This window comes from Hypanus sabinus, chromosome 7 (assembly GCF_030144855.1).
Source record: "Hypanus sabinus isolate sHypSab1 chromosome 7, sHypSab1.hap1, whole genome shotgun sequence".
NCBI lineage: Eukaryota > Metazoa > Chordata > Chondrichthyes > Myliobatiformes > Dasyatidae > Hypanus > Hypanus sabinus.
In genome coordinates this window covers 144,858,188-144,883,408 of record NC_082712.1, presented here as the reverse complement: position 1 = coordinate 144,883,408, position 25,221 = coordinate 144,858,188, and the positions used below count along the sequence as shown (strand labels likewise).

Genomic DNA, 25,221 nt, shown 5'->3' with positions numbered 1-25,221 from the left:
CCTTGCGTCTGCCTCTCCTCTGCTCTGCTCATTGTGACTTTGTTCAAATATGCCTCGACTTCGCCTCACACCCGCATGCTTCAACGCTTGACTTAGCCTTGCTTTTGTTTATCTCTCCATTACTTGTGGTGATCATTTACCACAAATTTTACAAGAGAAAGTATTATTAATAAAGTAGTTGTATTCTTTTTGTTTGCTGCCAGTAAGTAGTCATTGGACTTCAGCGCTATCTTAAATTGGAGATTTAATAGGGGACTCGATAGTTAGGGGGTTAGATAGGCGCTTCTGTGGATGCGATCAGGAGACCCGGATGGTAGTTTGCCTTCCTGGTGCCAGGGTCCGGGATGTTTCTGATCGCATCCACGATATCCTGAAGTGGGAAGGTGAGGAGCCAGAGGTCATGGTACATATAGGTACCAATGACATAGGTAGGAAAAGGGAAGAGGTTCTGAAAGGAGAATATAGGGGGTTAAGAAGGCAGTTGAGAAGAAGGACCGCAAAGGTAGTAATCTCGGGATTTACTGCCTATGCCACACGACAGTGAGCATAGGAATGAAATGAGGTGGAGGATAAATATGTGGCTGAGGGATTGGAGCAGGGGGCAGGGTTTCAAGTTTCTGGATCATTGTGACATCTTTTGGGGCAGATGTGACCTGTACAAAAAGGACGGGTTGCACGAATCCTAGGGGGACAAATATCCTGGCAGAAAGGTTTAATAGAGCTGTTAGGGAGGGTTTAAACTAATTTGGCAGGGGGATAGGAACTGGAATGATGGAGCGGAGGAGAGGGAAAACAGAAATAGATCTAAGGTAGTGAGCAGTAAGGATGCCGGGATGGACAGGCAGGTGATCGAGCAAATTTGCAGCCATTGGGATGAGTTGCGGTGCAATCAATGCAAAAAGTACCAAATACTGGACTTAAGGTGTTATACTTAAATGCACGCAGCATAAGGAATAAGGTAGATGATCTTGTTGTACAGTTACAAATTGGCAGGTATGATATTGTGGCCATCACTGAGACGTGGCTAAAGGATGCATGTCTCTGGGAGTTGAACGTCCAAGGATACATGGTGTATCGGAAGGATAGGCAGGTAGGTAGAGGGGGTGGTGTGGCTTTAATGGTAAGTAATTATATTAAATCATTAGAAAGAGTTGACATAGGATCGGAAGGTACAGAATCTTTATGGGTTGAACTAAGAAATCGCAGGGGTAAAAGGACCCTGATGGCAGTTATCTACAGGCCTCCAGACAGCTGTAGTGATGTGGATGACAAATTGCAACAGGAAATAGAAAAGGCTTGCCAGAAGGGCAGTGTTATGATAATTGTAGGGGATTTTAACATGTGAGTGGATTAGGAAAATTATGTCGGCACTGGATCTCAAGAGAGAGAATTTGTAGAATGTCTACGAGATGGCTTTATAGAACAGCTTGTTATTGAGCCCACTAGGGAATTAGCTATACTGGATTGGGTATTGTGTAATGAACCAGAGGTGATTAGAGAGATAGAAGTAAAGGAACCCTTAGAAGGCAGTGATCATAACATGATTGAGTTCACTGTGAAATTTGAGCAAGAGAAGCCGAAATCCGATGTGTTGGTATTTCAGTGGAGTAAGGGAAATTGCAGTGGCATGAGAGAGGAACTGGCCAAGGTTGACTGGAAAGGGACACTAGCTGGAAGGACGGCAGAGCAGCAGTGGCTGGAGTTTATGTCAGAAGTGAGGAAGGTGCAAGACAGATATATTCCAAAGAAGAAAAAATTTTCGAGTGGAAAAAGGATGCAACCGTGGCTGACAAGAGAAGTCAAAGCCAAAGTAAAAGCAAAGCAGAGGGCATACAAGGAGGCAAAAATTAGTGGGAAGGCAGAGGATTGGGAAGTTTTTAAAAGCTTACAAAAGGAAACTAAGAAGGTCATTAAGAGGGAAAAGATAAACTATGAAAGGAAGCTAGCAAATAATATCAAAGAGGATACTAAAAGCTTTTTCAAGTATATAAAGAGTAAAAGACAGGTGAGAGTAGATGTAAGACCAATAGAAAATGATGCTGGAGAAATTGTAACAGATAAGGAGATAGTGGAGGAACTGAAGGAGTATTTTGCATCAGTCTTCAACTGAGGAAGACATCAGCAATATACCTGACATTCAGGGGTGTCAGGGAAGAGAAATATGCGCAGTCACAATTACGACAGAGAAAGTACTCAGGAAGCTGAATAGTCTAAGGGTAGATAAATCTCCTGGACCAGATGGAGTGCACCCTTGTGTTCTGAAGGAAGTAGCAGTGGCGATTGCAGAGGCATTAGCAATGATCTTTCAAAAGTCGATAGATTCTGGCCTGGTTCCGGAGGACTGGAAGATTGTAAATGTCACTCTGCTATTCAAGAAGGGGGCAAGGAAGCAAAAAGGAAATTATAGACCTATTAGCTTGACATCGGTGGTTGGGGAGTTGATTGTCAAGGATGAGGTTACGGAGTCCTGGAGGCATATGACAAGATAGGCAGAATTCAGCATGGTTTCCTTAAAGGAAAATCCTGCCTGACAAACTTAGTGCAATTTTTTGAGGAAATTACAAGTAGGCTAGACAAGGGAGATGTAGTGGATGTTGTGTATTTGGATTTTCAGAAGGCCTTTGACAAGGTGCCGAATGTGAGGCTGCTAAACAAGATAAGAGCCCATGGAATTACGGGAAAGTTACATACGTGGATAGAGTGTTGGTTGATTGGCAGGGAACAGAGAGTGGGAAGAAAGGGATCCCATTCTGGTTGGCTGCCGGTTACCAGTGGTGTTCCACAGGGGTCCGTGTTGGGGCCGCTTCTTTTTACATTGTATATCAACGATTTGGACTATGGAATAGATGGCTTTGTGGCTAAGTTTGCTAATAATACAAAGATAGGTGGAAGGGCTGGTAGTGCTGAGGAAACAGAGTCTGCAGAGAGACTTGGATAGATTGGGGGAGTGGGCAAAGAAGTGGCAGATGAATTACAATGTCAGAAAGTGTATGGTCATGCACTTTGGTAGAAGAAATAAATGGGCAGACTTGTGGCGACCCATTTCCTGGCACATCCGAACCGGCTCACAATTAGATAGCGTACAGGGGTTTGCGAGCACAGAGCTTTGGAGCCTCTGCGCCACGGGGGGCAGGTTGAGGGAGGCTTAAAAGTAAGGCTGAGGATTTCGAATAAAGTTTTTCTTTCGACTGCAGTTACCGACTCCGTGTCGTAATTTTAGCGCTGCGTGTAGCACACCGCTACAGACTGTTATTTAAATGGGGAGAGAATTCAAAGTTCTGAGATGCAACGGGACTTGGGAGTCCTTGTGCAGGATACTCTTAAGGTTAATCTCCAGGTTGAGTCGGTGGTGAAGAAGGCGAATGCAATGTTGGCATTCATTTCTAGAGGAATAGAGTATAGGAGCAGGGATGTGATGTTGAGGCTCTGTAAGGCACTTGTAAGACCTCACTTGGAATACTGTGTGCAGTTTTGGGCTCCTCTTTTAAGAAATGCTGACATTGGAGAGGGTTCAGAGAAGGTTCACTAGAATGATTCCGGGAATGAGAGGTTTGACATATGAGGAACATTTGACCGTTCTTGGATTGTACTCTGTGGAGTTTAGAAGAACGAGGGGGGGACCTCATAGAAACATTTCAAATGTTGAAAGGCATGGACAGAGTGGATGTGGCAACGTTGTTTCCCATGGTGGGGGGAGTCCAGTACGAGAGGACATGACTTGAGGATTACAGGGTGCCCACTCAGAACAGAGGTATGAAAAATTTTTTTAGCCAGAGGGTGGTGAATCTATGGAATTTGTTGCCACGGGCGGCAGTGGAGGCCAAGTCATTGGGTGTATTTAAGGCAGAGATTGATAGGTATCTGAGTAGTCAGGGTGTCAAAGGTTATGGTGAGAAGGCAGGGGAATGGGACTAAAGGGGATATTGGATCAGCTCATGATGAAATGGCGGAGCATACTCGATGGGCCGAATGGCTGACTTCTCCTTTGTCTTATAGTCTAAATGAAGTTCATTTTTCTTGCATTAACTATATGAAAACTAATCATTTATAACACAGAAGAATAATTTTCAGCTTGATGTCTAACCTAATGCTACTGTCAAGTCCCATTTCTGTACTGTGTATAACACCCAGAAAATGCATTATCTACTATATTGTTGTGTTTAAACAAAATCACATTTTGTCTTCCACATCTTGTGTCAGTGGAAAAGAGCAAATTCTGGATTTCCAACACTCACTTCCCAAAAAAATTAAATGTTAGCGATTTTTTTTTTGTATTTTGTTCAAGAAAGTAACATTAATAATCCATTTTTCAAATAAAACATTCATTACTTTGCAGGTATATAGCCCAGTGCATGATTAAACAAGGATGACAAACAGGGTGCTAATGATCAATGACCTAATGAGTTGTCACTGATTAACTGAAACAAAAACGGGTGCAGAAGGAATCACGAGGAAGTCTACAGATGCTGGAAATTCAAACAACAACACACATAAAATGCTGGTGGAACACAGCAGTCCAGGCAGCATCTATAGGGAGAAGTGCTGTCAACGTTTCGGGCCGAGACCCTTCATCAGGACTAACTGAAAGGGAAGATAGTAAGAGATTTGAAAGTAGTGGGGGGAGGGGGAAATGTGAAATAATAGGAAAAGACCGGAGGGGGTGGGATGAAGTTAAGAGCTGGAAAGGTGATTGGTGAAAGTGATACAGAGCTGGACGAAGAGAAAGGATCATGGGACGGGAGGCCTCAGGAGAAAGAAAGGGGGGGGAAGAGGGGGTAGAAGGAATCAGACTGGGTTTGCACCTATAGTACAGCTCTAACACCACTGTTTTGGGCTGTTACAAAGGTGGTGATGAATCAGCATTCAGGAGGGAGATTGAAAATTTGACTGATTTAATGACAAACTCTCACTCAATGTCAGCATGACCAAGGAACTGATTGTAAGTTTCAGGAGGGGGAAACCAGAGGTCCATGAACCAATTCCAATCAGACGATCAGAGATAGAGAGGCTCAGTAACTATCTCTGGGTGTCACTATCTCAGAGGACCTCTCCTGGACCCACCATATAAAGATATTTGCAAAGAAAGCATGACAGTGTTCTACTTCCTCAGGAGTCTGCGGAGACATCAGAAACCTTGACAAACTTCTATAGATATGTGGTGGAAGGTGTGCTGACTGGCTGTAATATGGCCTGGTATGGGAACACCAATACCTTTGAGTGTAAAATCCTACAAAAGGTAGTGTATTCAGCCCAATACATCACGGGCAAAGCCCTCTGAACCATTGAGCATATCAACATAAACCGTTACCAGAGAAAAGCAGCATCCATCATCAAAGATCCTCACCAACCAGGCCATGCTCTTTTCTCGCTGCTGCCATCAGGAGAAAGGTACAGGACTCTCAGGACTCCACCAATTTCAAGATCAGTTATTACTTCTCAACCATTAGGCTCTTGAACAAAAGAGGACAACAACTCTCATTCTACTGGTCGTCTCACGTTAAGCACTTTATCTCGTTATTTCATACTTCTGTTATTTATTGCTATTTATTTACGTTTGCTTTGGAACAGTTTGTTCATTGATTTTGTTTACTGTTACTGTTCTATAGATTTGCTGAGAGTGACCACAGGAAAAAGAATTTCAGGATTGTATGTGGTGACATGTATGAACTCTAATAATAAATTTTACTTTGAAGGACAGCCAAACGAAAAGGTTAAGGTGTGGCAGATATGACGGTCGGATCTTCAGATCATCTACTCTTACAGCATGGCAAGAGTGAGTATAGCAACAAGACTGAATGTGGTCATCCCACATGAACAAGTGTCTCCCAAGCAGAAATTTCATGGCAGACAGGAGTTTCAAGATGTGCTGTTCAAGTTCTTCTGAAGAAGCAGAAAGAAATGGGCAAGGTTGAGGACCAAAAATGCAGTTGTCAGTCGTAGAAACTTGAGTGTGGCAGCAGGCGAGAGTTACATCAAACGGATGTCATTTTTAAATTGGAAGAAGCCCACTGCTATCAGCTTTGAATGCACAGAAATCATTGGAACCTAAGTGCATTCCTCTACAGTCCGGAGAAGTTGTGTCAGAAGTGGTCTTTATGGAAAAGTTGCTGCCAAAAAGCCATTCCACTAAAGTAGAAACAAAGCCAAGAGACTCACTTACGCAGAAAAGCACGAGGACTCGGGTGCTGAACAACAGCAGCAAGTGCTCTGGAGTGATGAGTCAAATTGGGAAATTCTTAGCTCAAATAGGAGGCAGGTTGTCCATAAAAAAAAGACTGGAGAGCAGTACATGAATGAGTATCTGCAGCCAGCAATGAAGTATGGTGAAGGTGCCCTGCAGGTTTGGTGCTTCATTTCTGCAGGCTGAGTTGCTGATCTGGTCAGAATTCATGGAATTCTCAATGATGAGAAGTACAAGCAGATTATCATCTATCATACAAACCATCAGGGAGGTTCTGATCAGTCCGAGGTTCATTCTCCATCAGAACAATGACCCAAAACACATGGCCAAAGTCATAAAGAACTACCTTCAGAGAAAAGAAGAACAAGGAGTTTGGCCACAGATGGTATAGCCTCCACAGATCTCTGATCTCAACATCATCGAGGCTGTCCGGGGCTACCTGGAGAGACAGAAGCAAGCAAGGGAGTGAAAGTCTGCAGAAGAACTGGCAGTTCTCCAAGATGCCTGGAACAACCTTATCAGCTAATTTCTTTTTATAAAACTGCATGGCAGTTTACCTTAGAGAATTGATGCAGTTTTTAAAATATTTTTTTCATTGAGCTTGGAATAGGCTGTACTAGCCCTTTGAGCCACAACATCTTGCAATCCCTGATTTAACCCTAGCCTAATCGTGGGACAGTTTACAGTGACCAGTTAACCTACGGCTTTGGATTGTTGGAAACTGGAGCACCCGGGTCACGGGGGAATGTACAAACCCCATTTCCAGAAAAATTGGGATATTTTCCAAAATGCAATAAAAACAAAAATCTGTGATATGTTAATTCACGTGAACCTTTATTTAACTGACAAAAGTACAAAGAAAAGATTTTCAATAGTTTTATTGACCAACTTAATTGTATTTTTTAAATATACACAAATTTAGAATTTGATGGCTGGGAGACTCACTGGTCTATAATTTCCTGGGCTATCTCTACTCCCTTTCTTGAATAAAGGAACAACAACTGCAACCCTCCAATGCTCTGGAATCTCTCCCGTCCCTGTTGATGATGCAAAGATCATCGCCAGAGGCTCAGCAATCTCCTCCCTCGCCTCCCACAGTAGCCTGGGGTACATCTCATCCAGTCCCAGTGACTTATCCAACTTGATGCTTTCCAAAAGCTCCAGCACATGTTCTTTCTTAATATCTACAAGCTCAAGCTTTTCAGTCTGCTGCAAGTCATCACTGCAATCACCAAGATTATTTTCCATAGTGAATACTGAAGTAAAGTATTCATTAAGTACCTCTGCTATATCCTCTGGTTTCAATACATTTTCCCACTGTCACACTTGATAGGTCCTATTGTTTCACACCTTATCCCCTTGCTCTTCACTTACTTGTAGAATGCCTTAGGGTTTTCCTTAATCCTGCCCACCAAGCCCTTCTCATGGCCCCTTCTGGCTCTCCTAATTTCCTTCTTGAGCTCTTTCCTATTCACCTTATAATCTTGTAGATCTCTAACATGACCTAGCTCTCTGAACCCTTTTGTAAGCTTTTCTTTACTTCTTGACTAGATTTATTACAGCCTTTGTACACCATGGTTCCTGTACCCTGCCATAACTTCCCTGTCTCATTGGAATGTACCTATGCAGAACTCCACACAAATATCCCCTGAACATTTGCCATATTTCTTCCATACTTTTCCCTGAGAACATCTGTTTCTAATTTAAGCCTCCAATTTCCTGCCTGATAGCCGCATAATTCCCTACACTCCAATTAAATGCATTTCTAACTTGTCTGTTCCTATCTCTCTCCAATGCTATTGTAAAGGAGACAGAAGATCTGACACCTGACCAGGTTCATTTCCTAATACCAAATCAAGTACAGCCTCTCCTCTTGTAGGCTTATCTACATATTGTGTCATGAAACCTTCCTGAACACACCTAACAAACTCCACCCCATCTAAACCCCTTGCTCTAGGGAGATGCCAGTCGATATTTGGGGAAATTAAAATCTCCCACCATGACAACTCTGTTATTATTATACCTCTCCAGGATCTGTTTCCTTATCTGCGCCTCAATATCCGTGTTACTATTGGGCGGCCTATAAAAAAAACCCAGTAAAGTTATTGACTCCTTCCTGTTCCTAACTTCACCCACAGAGACTCCGTAGACAATCCCTCTATGGCGTGCACCTTTTCTGCAGCCATGACTCTATCTCTCATCAACTGTGCCACACCCCCATCTCTTTTGTCTCCTCCCCTGTCCTTTCTGAAACATTTAAAACCCGGAACTTGAAGGACCATTCCTGTCCCTGAGCCGTCCAAGTCTCTTTAGTAGCCACCACATCATATCTCCAATTATTGATTCACGCTCTAAGCTCATCTGCTTTGTTCACAACACTCCTTGTGTTAAAATAGACACATCTTAAACTTTCAGTCTGAGCATGTCCCTTCTCTATTACCTACCTTTCCTCCCTCACACACTGTCTACAAGCTTTCTCTATTTGTGAGTCAACTCTTCTCCAGTCTCTTCAGTTTGGTTCCCACCCACCCAAAAATTCTAGGTTAAACTCTCCCCTGTTGCCTTGGCAAATCTCCCCGCCAGGATATTGGTCCCCCTAAGATTCGAGTGCAATGACGTCCTTTTTGTACAGTTCACACATGCCCCAAAAGAGGTCCCAATGATCCAGAAATCAGAATCCTTGCCCCCTGCTCCAATCCCTCAGCCTCGCATTTATCCTCCACCTCATCCTATTCCTATTCTCACCGTCACGTGAGACAGTGAATAGCAGTCCTAACTGACCAAAGAGAATTGCTTTACATTTTTTTTTACATGTGCCTTAGTCTTTTGCATAGTACTGTACAGGTGGTAGTGGTCCTTTGTACCGGAACTCCTTGTCATTTAGGTATTAACATTGTGGGTTTTGAAGATGGTGCTGTAATCTGGTGCATAATTGCATTGCATTTTATGGAAACTGTAGCTATCCTATTTGCCTGTATTCAGCCCATATCCCTCTGAATCTTTCTTATCCATGTTCCTATCCAAATATTTTTTTAAAATGTTGAATTGTACCTGCTATTGCCACTTGGTCTGGCAAATCATACTATATACCTACCACTTTGTGTGCGGGAAAATCTTGATGCTCAGATCCCTTTGAAATGTCTACCCTTTCCCCTTAAATCTATGCCCTTTAATTTTAGACTTCCCTACCCAGGGATAAAGACTCACCAGTCCTCTTGTATCCTTACAAATTTGCACCCTATCCATTTTAATTACATACTTTCATTACTGGCATGACCAGATTCACACACAGTACCCCTGTGTGGTCTTGCTAATGTCTTGTCCAGCTACAGTCGGCCCTCCTTATCCGCAGGTTCCACAAGCACAAATTCAACCAACTGCAGATTGGGAAAACCCAGAAGTACTCTTTCCAACATTTGTGGTTAGAGCATGTACGGACAAGTATACTGGAGGATGTGCATTGGTTACTGTGGATTGGGGATAAAAAAAAAACGGAAGTTCCCTAAGTCAGAACAGGTACATCTGGTATTATTTAGCGTCAGTTAGTCAAACATTTGTCTTCGTATATAGTTATATATTTAACCTTTCTATGTATATAAGACATTTAAGAAAAGTATGTATTCCAATAATTAAACCACTGCATTGCTTAGTAATAATTGTAGCTTCATCGGGGCAGGGCCTTCACATGCTCCATTATTCTCACTTTATTCTTTAAAATTGTTCCGATCATTGACCGACTGTAGCCTAACTCTTTTCCAATGACTGATGGCGTTTCACCTCTTTGTGATCGCTTTATTATTTCCACTTTGTTTTCAATCATGATCTTTTCCCGGAACATAAATCTGCTGGCAGCGAGTCCAGAGCTCCGCTGGGTCCTAAAGTCCACCAGCTTGAGTAACCACATTGTTTTGGTATCTGCGCGGGGGATCCCGGAACCAATCTCCTGCAGTTAAGATTGATACTCTAACATTGATACTCTAACTCTTTTAGTCAGTGCCCTGATCTGTGAGGGTAAGTACGCCACACTCCAGTGCCTTGTCACTTGTGTTGACACTTTCTGGCAATTGTGTAAGTGTAGCTCTTGTCTCTTTGGTCAGTTAGGACTGCTATTCACTTTTGTATGTCTTGCATTGATTTAATTTCAGTATCTCTGTAAACAAAATAGTTGCTTCTTTTTTGTTTTCTGTAATCTTGAATCTGGCTATTTGCAGAATTTCCTTCCACTGTCTTAACCAAAATATACAACTGTAGCGGTGTGCTACACACAGCGCTAAAATAACGTCACTGAGTCGGTAAACTGCAGTTAAAGAAGATTTTATTCGAACTTCGCGGCTTCGCTTTAAAGCCTCCCTGATCCCGCCCTCCCTGGCGGAGGCACCTATTCACAGTCCTGCGCGAGCTTTTCCCTTTGTTGGTGAAGCAGACCTGGCACCGTTTTGGGACTGGCCTTTATGCCGGCACGCTGGAGAAGACGGGAGGGGGTGGGATGAAGCTAAGAGCTGATTGGCGAAAGTGATACAGAGCTGGAGAAGGGAAAGGATCATTGGTCTTCTCCTATCATTTCGCATTTCCCCCTCCACCCACTACTTTCATATCTCTTACCATCTTTCCTTTCAGTTAGTCCTGACGAAGGGTCTCGGCCTGAAACGTCGACAGCACTTCTCCCTATCGATGCTGCCTGGCCTGCTGTGTTCCACCAGCATTTTGTGTGTATTGTTTGAATTTCCAGCATCTGCAGATTTCCTCGTGTTTGGTCTGTAACACAGTTTAGTTTGGCATGCATACTTGTGATGTGCTTTACTCATATGAGTGACTTCATCTTCCTTTTGGAGGTTTTGGAGCAAGTAAATAAGTCCTTTGGCTTTGCCTAAAGTTATGTAAATATATTGACAAAAGCAAATCAACATTGGATATATGGAGATTTTGATTTAGATGTGAAGAAGTTTTCAGAAAGTTTTGAATATGCAGCAAGAACTCAATGGCTGAAATGATTGTATCCGTTCCTGTTAGTCTAGCTGTTACGGTAGTATCTTCACCCTACAAGTATTCTTGAATTCTTTCCAGACTGTGAGAGCAAGGACTTGCTGGTTGAGGACAAAGCCTTGTGAGTCCCACCAGCAGCTTGCACACAAATTTTGAAATAAGAAACAATGCAATGTCTACTGAATAAATCCCTGACTGAGCACATTGAAATACCATTCAACTGACCAAAATAATATGTGTTAATTGGGGAATGGATTTCAGCAAGAAGACAAGATTGAGAAAATAAGAGTGGTGAAGGAGTCTAGGTAGGTCAAGGTCTACTAATCTTGACAGTAGTAAGTCTTTTGATTGGCCATTGAAGTAAACTTTGCCTTAACTCACTGTCCCCTCTACCAATGCTTCTATTTAATCTCTGTTATTTTGGGTTATTTAGCACTGCACTGAACCAAATTATTAGCATCAAAAACAGAAAACTGTAGATGTTTGAAATGTGAAATGTCAGTAGAAAATGCTGGAAATTCTCAGCAAGTAAGGAAAGATTTGTGGAAAGAAAATGAGTTATCGATTCTAAATGTTAATTCAGTTTCTCTTTCCACATCTATCATTGGGGAGGTGTAGGCATCCAATGTGAAGGAAGGAATACCTGTATATTTAGAAAATTGTAATTTCGGAGGAAGTAGATGTGGTTTCATAAAAAGGAATTGTTTTTGATGAATTTACTAGCCACCTTTGAAGATGTAACAACCAGATTGCTTAAAGGTGGTCCAATAGATGTAGTGTATGTAGTGTACAGTATGTAGTCATTTTGAGATTACCAAACTGGATGTAATGGTGTGCAAGATGATTTGTGTAGAATATTCAACTATTTACATCACTAAATTAAATGAAAAGGTGGATTTAGATTTGGTGAATGCACAATGGTGAGAATTCTCACAGGTTTTGAGGAGGATGCAGAGAGTCTGCAAACTGATGTAGATCTTGAAGTTAGCAGGCAAAAAAATGATGTGGATTATAATGGTAATGTGAGTTATCCATTTTGATATGGAGAATACAAAAGCAGACTATTTAAACAAAGAGATTTCAGTTGTAGATGAATATAAATCAAGGTATCCTTGGTATGAAGGTACAACAACAATAATTAGCAGGTCAAATAGAGTGTTAGCTTCATTGCAAAATGGATGGAATATACAAGCAGAACAAACCTGTTAGTGGCGAGGCATGTTCAGTGATTTTGTTTCATTGAGGAAGTAAAGGAGGCTGTAAATGTTGCTCTTATTTTGAAATAAGATTACAGTGACAGACCTGAAGAAAGCCAGTTGGTACTTTTCAGCAATATCAGTAAACATGGAGGCCGAAAGGGAAGCTGAGTGGTCAGCTGTTTATATGAATCATGTTGAGGGAGAAGGTGATGAGCCTCATGGATTTGAAACTGAAGATGTAACTTCAAGACTGTCATGAGGGTAAATGTTAGAGGAGCCCAGAAAACTAATGTGTCCAGTTGGATGATGTATTGTTGTTGCTGGAACTTAAAATGAGATTTTTTTTGGAAGGTGGAGACTGGTTTTAAATTCTTTGATTTTACTAGTGGTATGTTGTGCAAGGTTCATTGCTACATTTTTTCTGTATTAAGTAGTAGTCCTGCAATATGTGCTAATGTGTTAACTTTGTTTGTGCTTAGGATCTGTTGAAGGCTCAGGGAAAATAATTCAGCGTTTTCCACGAAAAGATTGGGATGATGCACCCTTTCCACAAGGAATAGAGTTGGTGAGTATCCTAGCTATCATTTCACTTTTCATGGTTGAAATTAAGGTGTTCTGAAAATGTTTTGTGTCAAATATTAATTAGTTAATTTGTTCTTGGCTTTTTTGAACTGAGTTTTACAGCTGTTCTGGAATGGAAATAATATGGTGAAAGGTGCTTGTATTGGGCTCAATTTAACAAAGAAAACTGGGGATAAATGATCTTCAGGTTTTTATGCTTGTTAATAAATGACCCCTTGTTTTAATGATTTTGTAGGAGCCAACTGGAGTTAAAATGCTTTTTCTGCATTTCAGGCAGTTTTGTACATTAATATATAAATGAGTGAAAACAGGCCTAGAAATATGATTGTTGACCATGTTAAACCCTGTGACAAGGTTATTAATAAAATGTTGCTAATAAACTTGTCTGCAAGAAAAATCTTGGTGTCATCCCTTCTAATCACTTGAAATGGATTATACTTTATTAGTTTGGTTTGTAATCCTTTTTGTTTCACAGTAATTATTTACAGTGATTAAATACACATCTTTATGATCAGCTATTGGTAAATCCCACTTGTATTTTGTGGGGGGGTACGGTATACAAGTTGTTGCATTTGGTTTTGGAATTGCTCCATCTTCTAACATTTCAGTGGTTCCATTTTTTTTTATGGCTGACTTTGCACTGGGGACCCATTCTTTCTGATAACATTTTACAATATTGTGATAGCTGGCAAACACAATTTTTGTGAAGAAATTAGCATGTCAGATAGATGAAAGATATTTTAATAACTGCAGAGAAATCCAAAGATCTTCCTGGCAGGGAACATATTGTTAAAGGTATTGCAACTGAGAATGAAACCTACATACTTTCTGGATTGGCAGTAAATAATAAGTAATCACTTCTCTGGACTGTAGTAAAGCTTAAACTCATTCCAGCTTAACAGTTGAATTCAATTATTTATTAATACTTTGATACCTTTTGAAATTTTCAGGTGTTTCCAGTGTTGTTTCTTACTGTGTTATCACAGGAGGTTGCATATTTCTTTTTGAGTATGCATTTTGTTTATTCAGTAGAAACGTCACAGAACTTAGTTGCTTATAATAACTATATCCTTCTGAAGAGGGCACTGAACTAACATCAAACAAAAACTGAAACCAGCTGGCTAACAAGGAAGCAATATGTCTGGGAATACAGTGGCAAGGGATTTGGATGACATGCCAGTCTTACGTTTTCTGGATGGAGTTGCCCTTTGAATCAAGTATTTTTGTGTTGTAATACAGATTTTGTGCATATTTATAGGTACTACCTTTGGAAAAAGTATAAAATATCATACCTTAATGTGTAGCATTGTTTCATTAACATGGAAACCAGTTTAAGTGGTGAAATGTCTTTTGTTCATTTAATAGCAAATGTTATCATAATTATATGAATGGCAAATTTGTCCCTGAGAACTATTTTAGGTATCACTACTTGTAATTTTTCAAGAATCGGCATAACTATTGCTGTAAATAGAATAATTTTAAGCATGCTATTCTCTTTCTGATAATATTAAGCAAATTTATTCTTTCGTGGATTTGGACAGCATGGCTTAATCTGAATCGAAGTTTCACCAGAATAGACGCATGATCTGAAGCTGATGCTTTTAATGATTGGATGGGGTGGGTAGGTAGAGGATTTTGACTTTGCTGTCTACATATAGCTTTAAGCAGGGGTCTAATTCTAGCGTTCCTTCCTTTTTTGAGCGCCAATTCAATATAATTGCTAAGCACTTAAAACAGTTCCTCTGTCCTCAGACAGCATACCCTTATTCCATTACTTTTTGACTCCTGACACCCTGAAGCGCAACTGTAAAGTATTCTTCATGTTTCAACTATGCATGATCTGAAATGGTATTTTCTACTGTTTTAATCTTTACACTTAAGTTTGATATCTAAATTTGATGAACTTGCACATATCATTGTCTTCACTGAAGTTAACACATCTGAAGAAATTTAGCCTGATTGTATACATGTTCTAGTTAGATACAGTTGCATAACAAACAAGATGGCTTTTTCCCAGGGCTAAAATGGCTAGCGCAAGAGGGCACAGTTTAAAGGTGCTTGGAAGTAAGTATAGAGGGGATGTCAGGGCTAAGTTTTTTATGCAGAGCGTGGTGAATGTGCGGAGTGGGCTGCTTGCATTGGTGGTGGAGGTGGAAACGATAGGGTCTTTTAAGAGGCTTCTGGATAGGTACATGGAGCTTAGAAAAAGAGAGGGCTATGGGTAATCCTAGGTAATTTCTAAAGTAAGTATATGTTCGGCACAGCATTGTGGGTTGAAGGCCTGTACTGTGCTGTAGATTTTCTTTGTTTCTAAAAGAAAAATGTACACATGAAGTTGGAAATTGGACTTTGAATCTCAGTAGCAGGATCTAGTTAAGCAACCCCATGGGTTATAGACTACTGAACTAATGAGCAAAAAAAATATGCTTTGGTTATACCAGTGACAGCATTGCTAGATTGGGCACAATATACTATTTATATATAAATATTTTCTACCGTAATTTTCTGGCCTTGTGTATACAATGCATCATTATTGTTTTATGATACTTGTACAAAAAGTACTCAAATAATGTAAGAAGTGTGCAGGCATTTCTGTGTTTCTTATTTTTAGAACCTATAAGCACTATGCCAGTCAATTCTGCTTGATGTTCTTTTGGGGCTGATGTTGTGCACTGGTCCCAAAAGCAAGTCAAGCAGATGTCCTTGCAACTGTGCCCATGCCTTGGTCTTCAACACATATCTAATTTGTCTTTGCCTCATGTTTATATGGGGTTTAGGTCAGTTGGGTTAAAACCATGGCAACTGACTTGGTGTTTTATTGTCCAGGATTACTTGCTCATGTGAAAGGTAGATATTTCAGATATAATTACTAAGTTCTTACTGTTTCAGAGGCATCTAAATATGCCAAACAGAAGAATGCAGAAGTGCTAGATTTCCATGAACTTGCCATCTGAAAGTGGTAAAGCCGCATTTGGGGTGAGAACATTGGCTCTGTTTCTCAGGAGCATATAGACTCAGCACAAGCTCCTGCATTACTACATGCACACTTGTGCTTTGCTGTATCTATGGCAAAATTTATAGATCCCCATGAGCCATGTCAGAATCCATACATCTGGAGTGGAATCAATTCTTTCTTGATCCTGTGGCAATGTGTTAGAGTGAAGAATGCCATTGTGTAGATGTGCTAGAATGTATGATGAAGTTGCATGTATCCCGTTTTTTTTAAAAAAGCAATGATATCAAGACAACTTCATGTCTGGGATTTAATTAATAAAGAGTTTTGAAGGAAGTGCATAAAAATTTTCTAAATTACAATGAAATGGTGCTAATTTGCTGCTTGAAACTTTGCTGATCTGGCTGTTTTTCTGGTCTGTTTGATGTTACTGTATTAATGTTCAAATACAAATTCAATTCAGTTTTTTGGTTGTTAGTCAGAATAATACATTTTCTAGATAATCTGATAAACAGAGTTCAGGAAACAACATTTGGGTAAGTTTTAAAGGGGAGCGTAGGGGAAATAAACCGAGTAAGTCTCAAAGGAGTGCGGGAAATGGAACAAAGTGACTCTTACAGTCCTTATTTTTGCAGGCATCTTTCTATAGAATCGTCTTCAGAGGCCAATTTGAAGTTCATTGTGGATGTTTTAAAAATTACATCTTATTTTACAAGATTTTATCTTGTTTAATAACCCAACAAGTTATAAAAATGCTGCATGAATTGAGTTTTTAGCTATCTAAATAAGCTGTTGGATCTGACTATTGAATTCTTAGACTGTTTAATTGATACTGTCTTTGCAGTTTAACAATTATGTGCTTGTATTTTATGTGATTTTTATACATGTAAACAGTTTTAATATGTCTCTAGTGGTTATATGGGGTATAATTCTGCAAAAACTTTTTGTTCTGCATTACTTGAGTAAGTGCTTTCTCATTGATTAACATGGTACGACAGTATTGAATAAGCACTTTCTAATCGTTTAATTCTTATCTGTAGATTTGAATGGAATTTTCTTTACCGCTTGGTATATTTTTAAAAAAAAGCTATTCTATACTAGGCGCTATCTTTAATCTTGTCTTTCTCTTCACTAATAGACGACTATCAGTGTCTGTTCAACTTTCCTCTGTTCTATCAACTCTTAATAAAACAATCATGGTACAACAAGTTCTGTGCCTCTTTCCTGACTTCGAAAAGAAACTTTGATCAGAAACATCAGAATAAATGGCATAGTTGGTGAAGATTTCAAAGTTACTTGAAATAATTGAAGAGGGAATTCTCGGCACCAAAACGAAAGGAGTAAGAATTTCCCTGTTCCTCTGCTGAGATTAAGAGTTCTGGCTTCAAATATCAGTTGGGAATTGCGAGTGAGGAGCTGCTACGTTGCTATTTTAAATACAGATCTGTAAAAAAAGAAACACAACCCAGTAGAGCCAAGTGAAAACTAGTAGAGTGTGGATTATGTGCGCAAGCTGGTAGAGTGCCAAATAAATTAAATTAAGTTCATACCAGTAGTGTAGCACAGATACAAAGATGATAAATTCACGTGAGCCAGTAGAGTGCACGAGAAAGCTTAAATATATATGCAGTCCAGCAGAGAACGACAGGGAAGGTCGGAGGTGGGAGTGGACTGAATTAAATTCGGGGTGCAGGATAACCTATTAAAATTTCAGCTGCAAATTATTAATATCTTGAGATCATGGTCAAGGTCATAAAAATGTATTTTGAGCAAAACATTCCAGTTTAATAAGAGAATCTGGGCAAAATGCATTATCAATGTTGAATCTAATGAAACATGGCTGCTAGATGATATTGTGAAAGTATGGGATAAGCTCCAGAAAATGCCTGCTACTGGTTTAGAGAAGACTATGGTTGGTTTGATCTAATGTGTGAGCAATTGAAAGAGTTAACAGGACTCTAAAGGTGACATTCTGTAGAGTTCCTGATACATGTCAAGTATTTGCTCAGTATATTAACAAGAAACACATGATGGTAGTCTTAACTCAAGAACATGGAGACCACAGTGGATATTGTTAGTTATTACTCTGACAAAGGTCTGTACACTAATGGCTCATCAATGATTGAGAGAGGAACTAGAATGGTTTTGTCAGGAACTAAAGTGCTGGCAGCAGGAAGCATGGCTCCTGGTACTTTTTTGTAACTGGCAGAACTGAAAGCTTTGATTGAAGGAAGCAGAAGGAAGATCAGCTAATATCTACGCTCATTCTTGATATGCTTTTGAAATTGTTCACAATTTTGGAAAGCTATTGACAAAGGATTTCTGTAGGAACACCAATCAAGGTTGGCCAACTAGTACAAGACCTTTGATGTCATGCTGTCAGAAGTTGCTGTATTAAAATGTAGAAGTTACTCTAAAATGGCTTCAGTTGAAAGCCATAGTAACGTATTTGTGAATAAAATTGTAAAAAGGGCAGCACAGGAAGGAGTGAAAGAAATAAAAAGACTACTAATAGTATGTGCAGTGAACCCGACTACTAGAAATATGGAAACAAAGTTGAACTCTGTATCATAAACAAACATGCAAGATATTAGAGAGATGCAAGCTCAATGCCCGCCACAGGAAAAGTAGTTCTGGATGAAGAATGGTAGGAGGTTAAACAGCAATAGGGTATGGAGATACGGCAATAGTCATAGACTGGTAGCCTCAATCAAATTGTTTCCTTATCTGGCACAGCAAATACACTCTCTAGGACACATTGGAGTGCAAAAGGTGGTCAACAGATTCTTCCAATGGTGATGGAGTCCAAAGTTCAGCAACAAGCATGACAAACTTCTGAAAACTGCATGACATGCCAGAAAACAAATCCTGGAGCATGAAAAGCTGCCATAATTAAGTGTGCCTGACCAACCCGGTCCATCTTTACACTTACAAATGGACTACATTTCTTTACCAAAACGTCAAGGATACCCAGATCTACTGGTAATAGTGAATAAGTTTTCAAGATGGGTGGACTCTTATACAGCAAGTAAAGCCACTGCCACACGCGCAGCAAACCTTTGATCAAGGACTATATTGCTTGGTGGGGATTGCCATGTCACATTGACTCTGACCAAGGAACACATTTCACTGGGTGTATTTGTCAGAAGTTATGTTGACTGATGAACATTGGTCTTTTCATTGCCCACATCACCCAGAATCAGAATCAGGTTTATTATCGCTGGCATGTGATGTGAAAGTTGTTAGTTAGAAGAGAAAAAAAACAAGTAAATCAGTGACAGTTTACGTATTTTGAATAGATTAAAAAAAGTGTGTGATAGTCTTGAAGCATGGAGGTTGCTTCATGCAGTGATGGTTCCCTTGATTGGTTTCTTCATTTTCAGCAGCAGTCAGTATGCTGAGATTAACATTATTGAAAACAGTGACTGCTAACTACAGCTGCGTTGTGCACCAATCTTTGTTAATGTACTCACAGATTTCTCCTCCTTATGATTTCCTTGACAGGTATACTGGTGCCTGAGAAGAACATGGTACCCTGCCTTAATGACTTATCTAGTAGCAGTTACATCCACTGTGATGAAGTACTTTGAGAGACTGGTGATGAAAAATTCATCTCCTGCCTGAGAAGTAACTTGATTCCACTCTATAATTTTCCTACTGGAGCAACAGGTCCACAGCAGATGCCATCTCACTGGCTCTTCACTCAACTGTGTAATATCTGGACTGCAAAGATTCATGCATCGGGATGTTCTTCATTACTATAGCTCAGCATTCAATACCATCATCCTCTCAATACTAATCAACAAGCTCCAAGATCTTGGCCTCTGTACCTCCTTGTATAATTGGATCCTCTATTTCCTCACTGGTAGACTCCAGTCAGTTTGGATTGGCAACATTATCTCTTCCATGATTTCCATCAGCAAAGGTGCACCACCAGTAGGCTAAGCCCACTGCTATACTTGCTTTACACTTATTACCTTGTGGCTCAGCACAGCTCCAATGTCCTATTCAAGTTTGCTGATGATGCCATTGTTGTAGGCCAAATCGAAGGTTGGTGATGAACCAGCATAGAGGAGGGAGATTGAGTATCTGGCTGAGTGGTGCAGTAACAGCAACTTCTTACTCATTGTCAGCTTAACCAAGGAGCTGATCATTGACTTCAGGAGAAGGAAACCAGACGTCCATGAGCCAGTCCTTGTCAGAGGTGGAGAGGGTCAGCAACTTCCTTGGTGTTATTATTTTGGCGGACCTCTCCTGGGCTCAGTACCTAATTGCAACGATGACGAAACCACAGCAGTACCTCTGTTACAGGTAAAGTTATTCCCACCATTGACCACATCTACACGAAACACTCACAGAAAAGCGGCATCCATCATCAGGGACCACCAGGACATGTTGCCATCAGGAAGAAGGTGAAGGAGCCTCAGGTTCATTAGATTCATACCATTAGATTCAGAAACAGTTATTACCCCTTAACCATCACTCTCTGGAACCAAAAGGGATAACTTCACTCAGATTCATTTACCCCATCATTGAAATGTTCCCACAACTTATGGACACACTTTCAAGGACTCTACATCCCATGCTCTTGATATTTATTGGTTGGTATTTATCTATTTATTTCTCTTCTCCCCCCACCCCCACCCCCCCACATTCGCACAATTTGTTGTCTTTTGTACATTGGTTGAACACCCAAGTTGGTGTGGTCTTTCATTGATTTTGTTATGGTGGTTATTCTATGGATTTATTGAGTTTGCCTACAAGAAAATCTCAGGATTGCATATGGTGACATATATGTACTTTGATAATAAGTTTACTTTGAGCTTTGAAATGTTGGATGAATTCAGTTGGTCAGGAGCATTTGTGGAAATGAATAAACAGTTGATGGCTTGGGCAGTTGCCCTTCATCACTAATGGAAAGGAAGAAGGGAGATGCCAGAATAAGAAGATGGGGTGAGGGGAAGGAACGCAAGCTAGGTGATGGGTGAAGACAGGTGCGTGGGGGAAGGGGGAAATGACGTAAGAAGCTGGGAGGTGATAGATGGAAATGGCAAAGGGCTAGAGAAGAAGGAATCTGATTGGAGAGGAGAGTGGACCATGGGAGAAAGGAAAGGAGGACAGGTACCGGGGGAATGTGATGGGCAGGTGAGGAGAAGAGGCAAGAGGCTAGTGGAAAATAGAAGACAGAAGGGGTAGGGGGAAAAAGAAATTACCAGAGTTGGAGAAATCAGTGCCATCAGATTGGAGGCTACCTAGACGGAATATGAGGTCTTGTTCCTCCAACCTGAGAATGGCTTCGTCATGGCAGGAGAGGTCACGGACCAACATTTCGGAATGGGAATTGTTTTCCACTGGGAAATGCTGCTTTTTGCAGATGGAGTGGATGTATTCCACAAAGCCTGGTCTCCAATGTAGAAGAGGCTGCATGGGTTAGCTCACCATTGTAGAGGAGGCCATATTGGGCACCATAAAATTTGCATTCTGCAGCTTGATAGAATAACTACTAAATATTTGTGAACACCATGCTTCATAACTTGAAACCACATGGCTGAGGTGGTGGAGGGTCTTTGATGATAGATGTTGCCCCTATAGATGCTACTGATGGTGGGTAGTGATGTGCCCACAATGTAGTGGCCAGAGTTCACTTGCCTCTGTAGCTTCTTGTGTTCCTTACATTTGAATTGCTATTCCAGCCCATGATGCAATCACTCTGCATAATTTACAATAGCATATCTCTAGAAATTTGTTAGTGTTCGATGACAAGCCAAACCTCCTCAATGTCCTAAGAAAGTAAAGACTGGTGCAACTTTGCTATGATTGCATCTATATGCTAAACCCAGGACATGTCATTTGATATGTTAACACCAGGAATTTAAAACCTCAGCTCTTTCCCTGCTGATCCCTCAACCTGGACTAGTGCATTTTTATCCTCCTAAAGTCAGCAATTAGCTTTTTATTTTTACTGATGTTGAGCAAGGATTTGTTTTTGCTGTATTACTTAACTAGGTGTTCTATCTCACATTGGTAAGCTGACTTATCACCAATGATTTGTCCAACAACAGTGTTGTCATCAGTGAACTTTGTATATGACATTGGAGCTCTGCTTAGCCACACAGTCACGAGTGTATAGAGAGTAGAGCAGGGGGCTAAGCACACAGTTCTAAGGTGCACTGCGTTGATAGTCAGTGAAGAGGAGATGTTCTTACCAATCTTTAAGTTTAAGGCTTGCTGATGAGGAAGTTGAGTTATCCAGTTGCAGAGGGAAGTATAAATCCCAGGTCATGAAGCTTGATGATAAGTTTGGATGGGATGATTGTGTTAAATGTTGAGCGGTAGTCTGTGAACAGCAGCCTGATGTACAAATTCATGCAGTTCAGATGGTGCAGAGCAGAGTGAAGAGCAAAAGGAACAGCATCTGCTTGACTCATTATAGCAGAAAGCAAATTGAAGCAAATTCTTGAATGTAGTTCAGTCCACCGACTCAAAGCAATCTGGAATTTCATCCTCTGCCCTTTAGCTCTTTTTTGTCCTCTTCACTGAGACAACACTCATGACCCTCCAGGTATACATAAGCAGAAGAAGCACAGTCAAGAAGTCAGATTTACCGAAGTGCAGATGAGAGGTGGAACAGCAGGCGTTCCTGGTGGTGAAGTAGTGTGTTTGAGTTTTCTAGTATTGCAGGTGATGTGTTGATAGTAGTTAGGCAGAGACTTCAGTTAATCTGATTGAAAGTCTCCTGCTACCATGTACAAGCTTTGGAGAGTGCCATTACATTCTTGTTGAACGAGTTTATCATAAATCAGAGTATGCTGTTTTTTATTTCTGTTGTCTGGTCCATGTGGTTGAAAAACCCTAAAGCTAGAGTGCTGTGTCAGTAGAGTTTTTGTGAGCTATGTCTCTGTGAAACAGAGTACATAGCAGCAACTCATGCCCCTCTGATAAAGCAGTCTCTGATTTCTCTGGGTCATTAGCATGTGATTTATCATTACCAATTTTCCAGACACTGCAGCAAGTTGCAAGATGCAACTTTCTGTTTGTGATTTTTTGACAGCCAGAAAGGTTCCAGAAGAGTTTCAGGCAATAAAACTTTTACAATTTCTTGAGTCTTTTAACTTTCTAGTTCAGTAAAATTTTTAGTTCTACTATGTTAATTTTAGTTATTTAGAGAAACACCTCAATTTTCTAGCAGCAATTTTTGTATGTCTGAAGTGTAATGAGCAGTCCAGTGTGATCTATTAATTCAGTGGAAAGATAAATGTAGTTATATATTTTACAGCTTTATCAAGGCAAAGTACATTGCTTAGTTATTTAGGGAGTAGCAATTAATGATTTGCATTGTTCTTGAGCAATTCTGCTCTTTCTTTATAACCCACTTCGCCCCACACCCCAAAAGTAAGTTAATTGTGAGAATGGGCAAAGTGGTAGATGGAATATGGTATAGGGAAATGTATGGTTACGTACTTCGGTATAGGAAATAAATGTGTAGACTAGGAGAAAAATTTGAAATCCGGAGTGCAGAGGGACTTTTGAGTTCCTGTACTGGATTCCCTAATTTCAAGAGGACTAGAATACAAGATCAAGGATGTAATGCTGATGCTTTATATGTCATTGGTCAGATTGTATTTGGGAATATTGTGAGCAGTGTTGGGCCCTTTATCTAAAATGTATGCTGGCATTGGAGAGGGTCAAAAGGAATTCACAAGGATGATTTTGGGAATGAAAGGGTTAATGTATGAGTGTCTGATCGCTCTGGGCTTGTACTTTTTGGAGTTTAGAAGAATGAGGGGGATCTTACTGGAACCTATTGAATATTGAAAGGCCTAGATGGAGTGCATGTGGTGAGGATGTTTCCTATACTGGGTGAGTCTCTAGGACCAGTGGTCACAGCCTCAGATTAGGAGGAGGTTACTTTAGAACAGAGATGAGGAGTAATTTCTTTAGCGAGAGGATAGTGAATCTGTGGAATTCATTGCCATGGATAGGTGTTGAGGCCAAGTCATTGATTATATTTAAAGCATAGGTTGATAGGTTTCTGATTAGGCAGGGTGTCAACAGTTATTAGGAAAAGGCAGGAAAATGGTGTCGAGATGGTTAATAAATCAGCCATGATGGAATGGCAGAGTATAGTCGATGGGCCAAATAGCCTAATTCTACTCTTCTGTCCTATAGTCTACTATCTGGCATTTGGAGCAGCATAATTTAGAAGCCATGCTGTGAATGACATCAGGTGCCAGAATTTCATTACTACTTTATGAAACATGATTGTTCATGCAGTCATCTAAATATAATTACCTCTAGAAACTGCAAGTTGCCCAGTTTGCAGCATTTTGTCAACTGATTGGCCATTTGTACCTGGTTTGTCAGAAGACCAAAACAACAATGCAATTTGTTAATCCTCCTCCAGGGCAGAATTGTTTGAAGATCTGCTAGTTACTACAGTTTTCTCATCAGATGATAGGAAAGCAACCTTGAGAGATTATGTATCTATTTTCTGAACTTTCCTCTGTTTGATTCAGCAGGATCCCTGCTGTGGTTCAGAGCTTATCCTCGAACTTGGGACTTGAGTTGACAAGTGGCAAGTAACATTTTAGCCATGCAAGTGCCAGGCAATGACTGTCTCCAACAAGAGAGGCTTTAACCATCGTCCCTTGACATTCAGTGGCATCACCATCACCGAATCTCCTACTATCAACTTCCTGGGGGTTACTGTTGACAGGAAACCAAACTGATCTAGACATATAAACACTCTGGCTACCAGAGCAGGTCAAAGGCTAGGAATCCTGCGGCTTGTAGCTCATCTCCTGACTACCCAAAGCCTGTCCACCATATACAAGGCTCAGGGCAGGAGTGTAATGGAATACTCCCCATTCACCTGGATGAGTGCATCTCCATCCATACTCAAAGAGTTTGACAGTATCCAATACAAGGCAGCCCACTTGATTGGTACCTCTTCCACAAGAATCCAAATCCTCCACCATCGACGAACAGTTGCAGCAGTGTGTACTATCTACAGGATATACTACAACAAAACACCAAAGTTCCTAAGGCAGCACCTTCCAGACCGACGACCACTATCATCTAGAAGGATGAGAACTGCAGATACCTGGGAACGCCACCACTTGGAAATCCTCCTCCAAGTCACTCACCATCCTGACTTGGAAACATACCTCTGTTACTTCATTGTCAAAATCATGGAATTCCCTTCTTAAAAACACTAAGTGTATCTACACTTCAAGGACCGCAGGAGTTCACAAAGGCAGCTCATCACTACCTTCTCAATGGCAACTAGGAATGGGCAATAAATACTGGCTTAGCTGGAAACG

The 25,221-nt window shown here is 40.6% G+C and overlaps 1 protein-coding gene across 4 annotated transcripts in view; it reads left to right on the top strand.

Moving 5' to 3' along the window:
• Nucleotides 1-25,221, top strand: part of sbf2 (SET binding factor 2) — a 507,247-nt gene that overhangs the window by 68,937 nt on the left and 413,089 nt on the right. For 3 of the 4 annotated variants that reach the window (XM_059975882.1, XM_059975881.1, XM_059975879.1), the window contains exon 2: nucleotides 12,843-12,928. In XM_059975882.1, the coding sequence (XP_059831865.1) occupies nucleotides 12,843-12,928 (86 nt within the window). Of the gene's footprint in view, nucleotides 1-5,693; nucleotides 5,774-12,842; nucleotides 12,929-25,221 lie in introns of all 4 variants that reach the window. The other variant, XM_059975880.1, reaches the window with a different exon arrangement.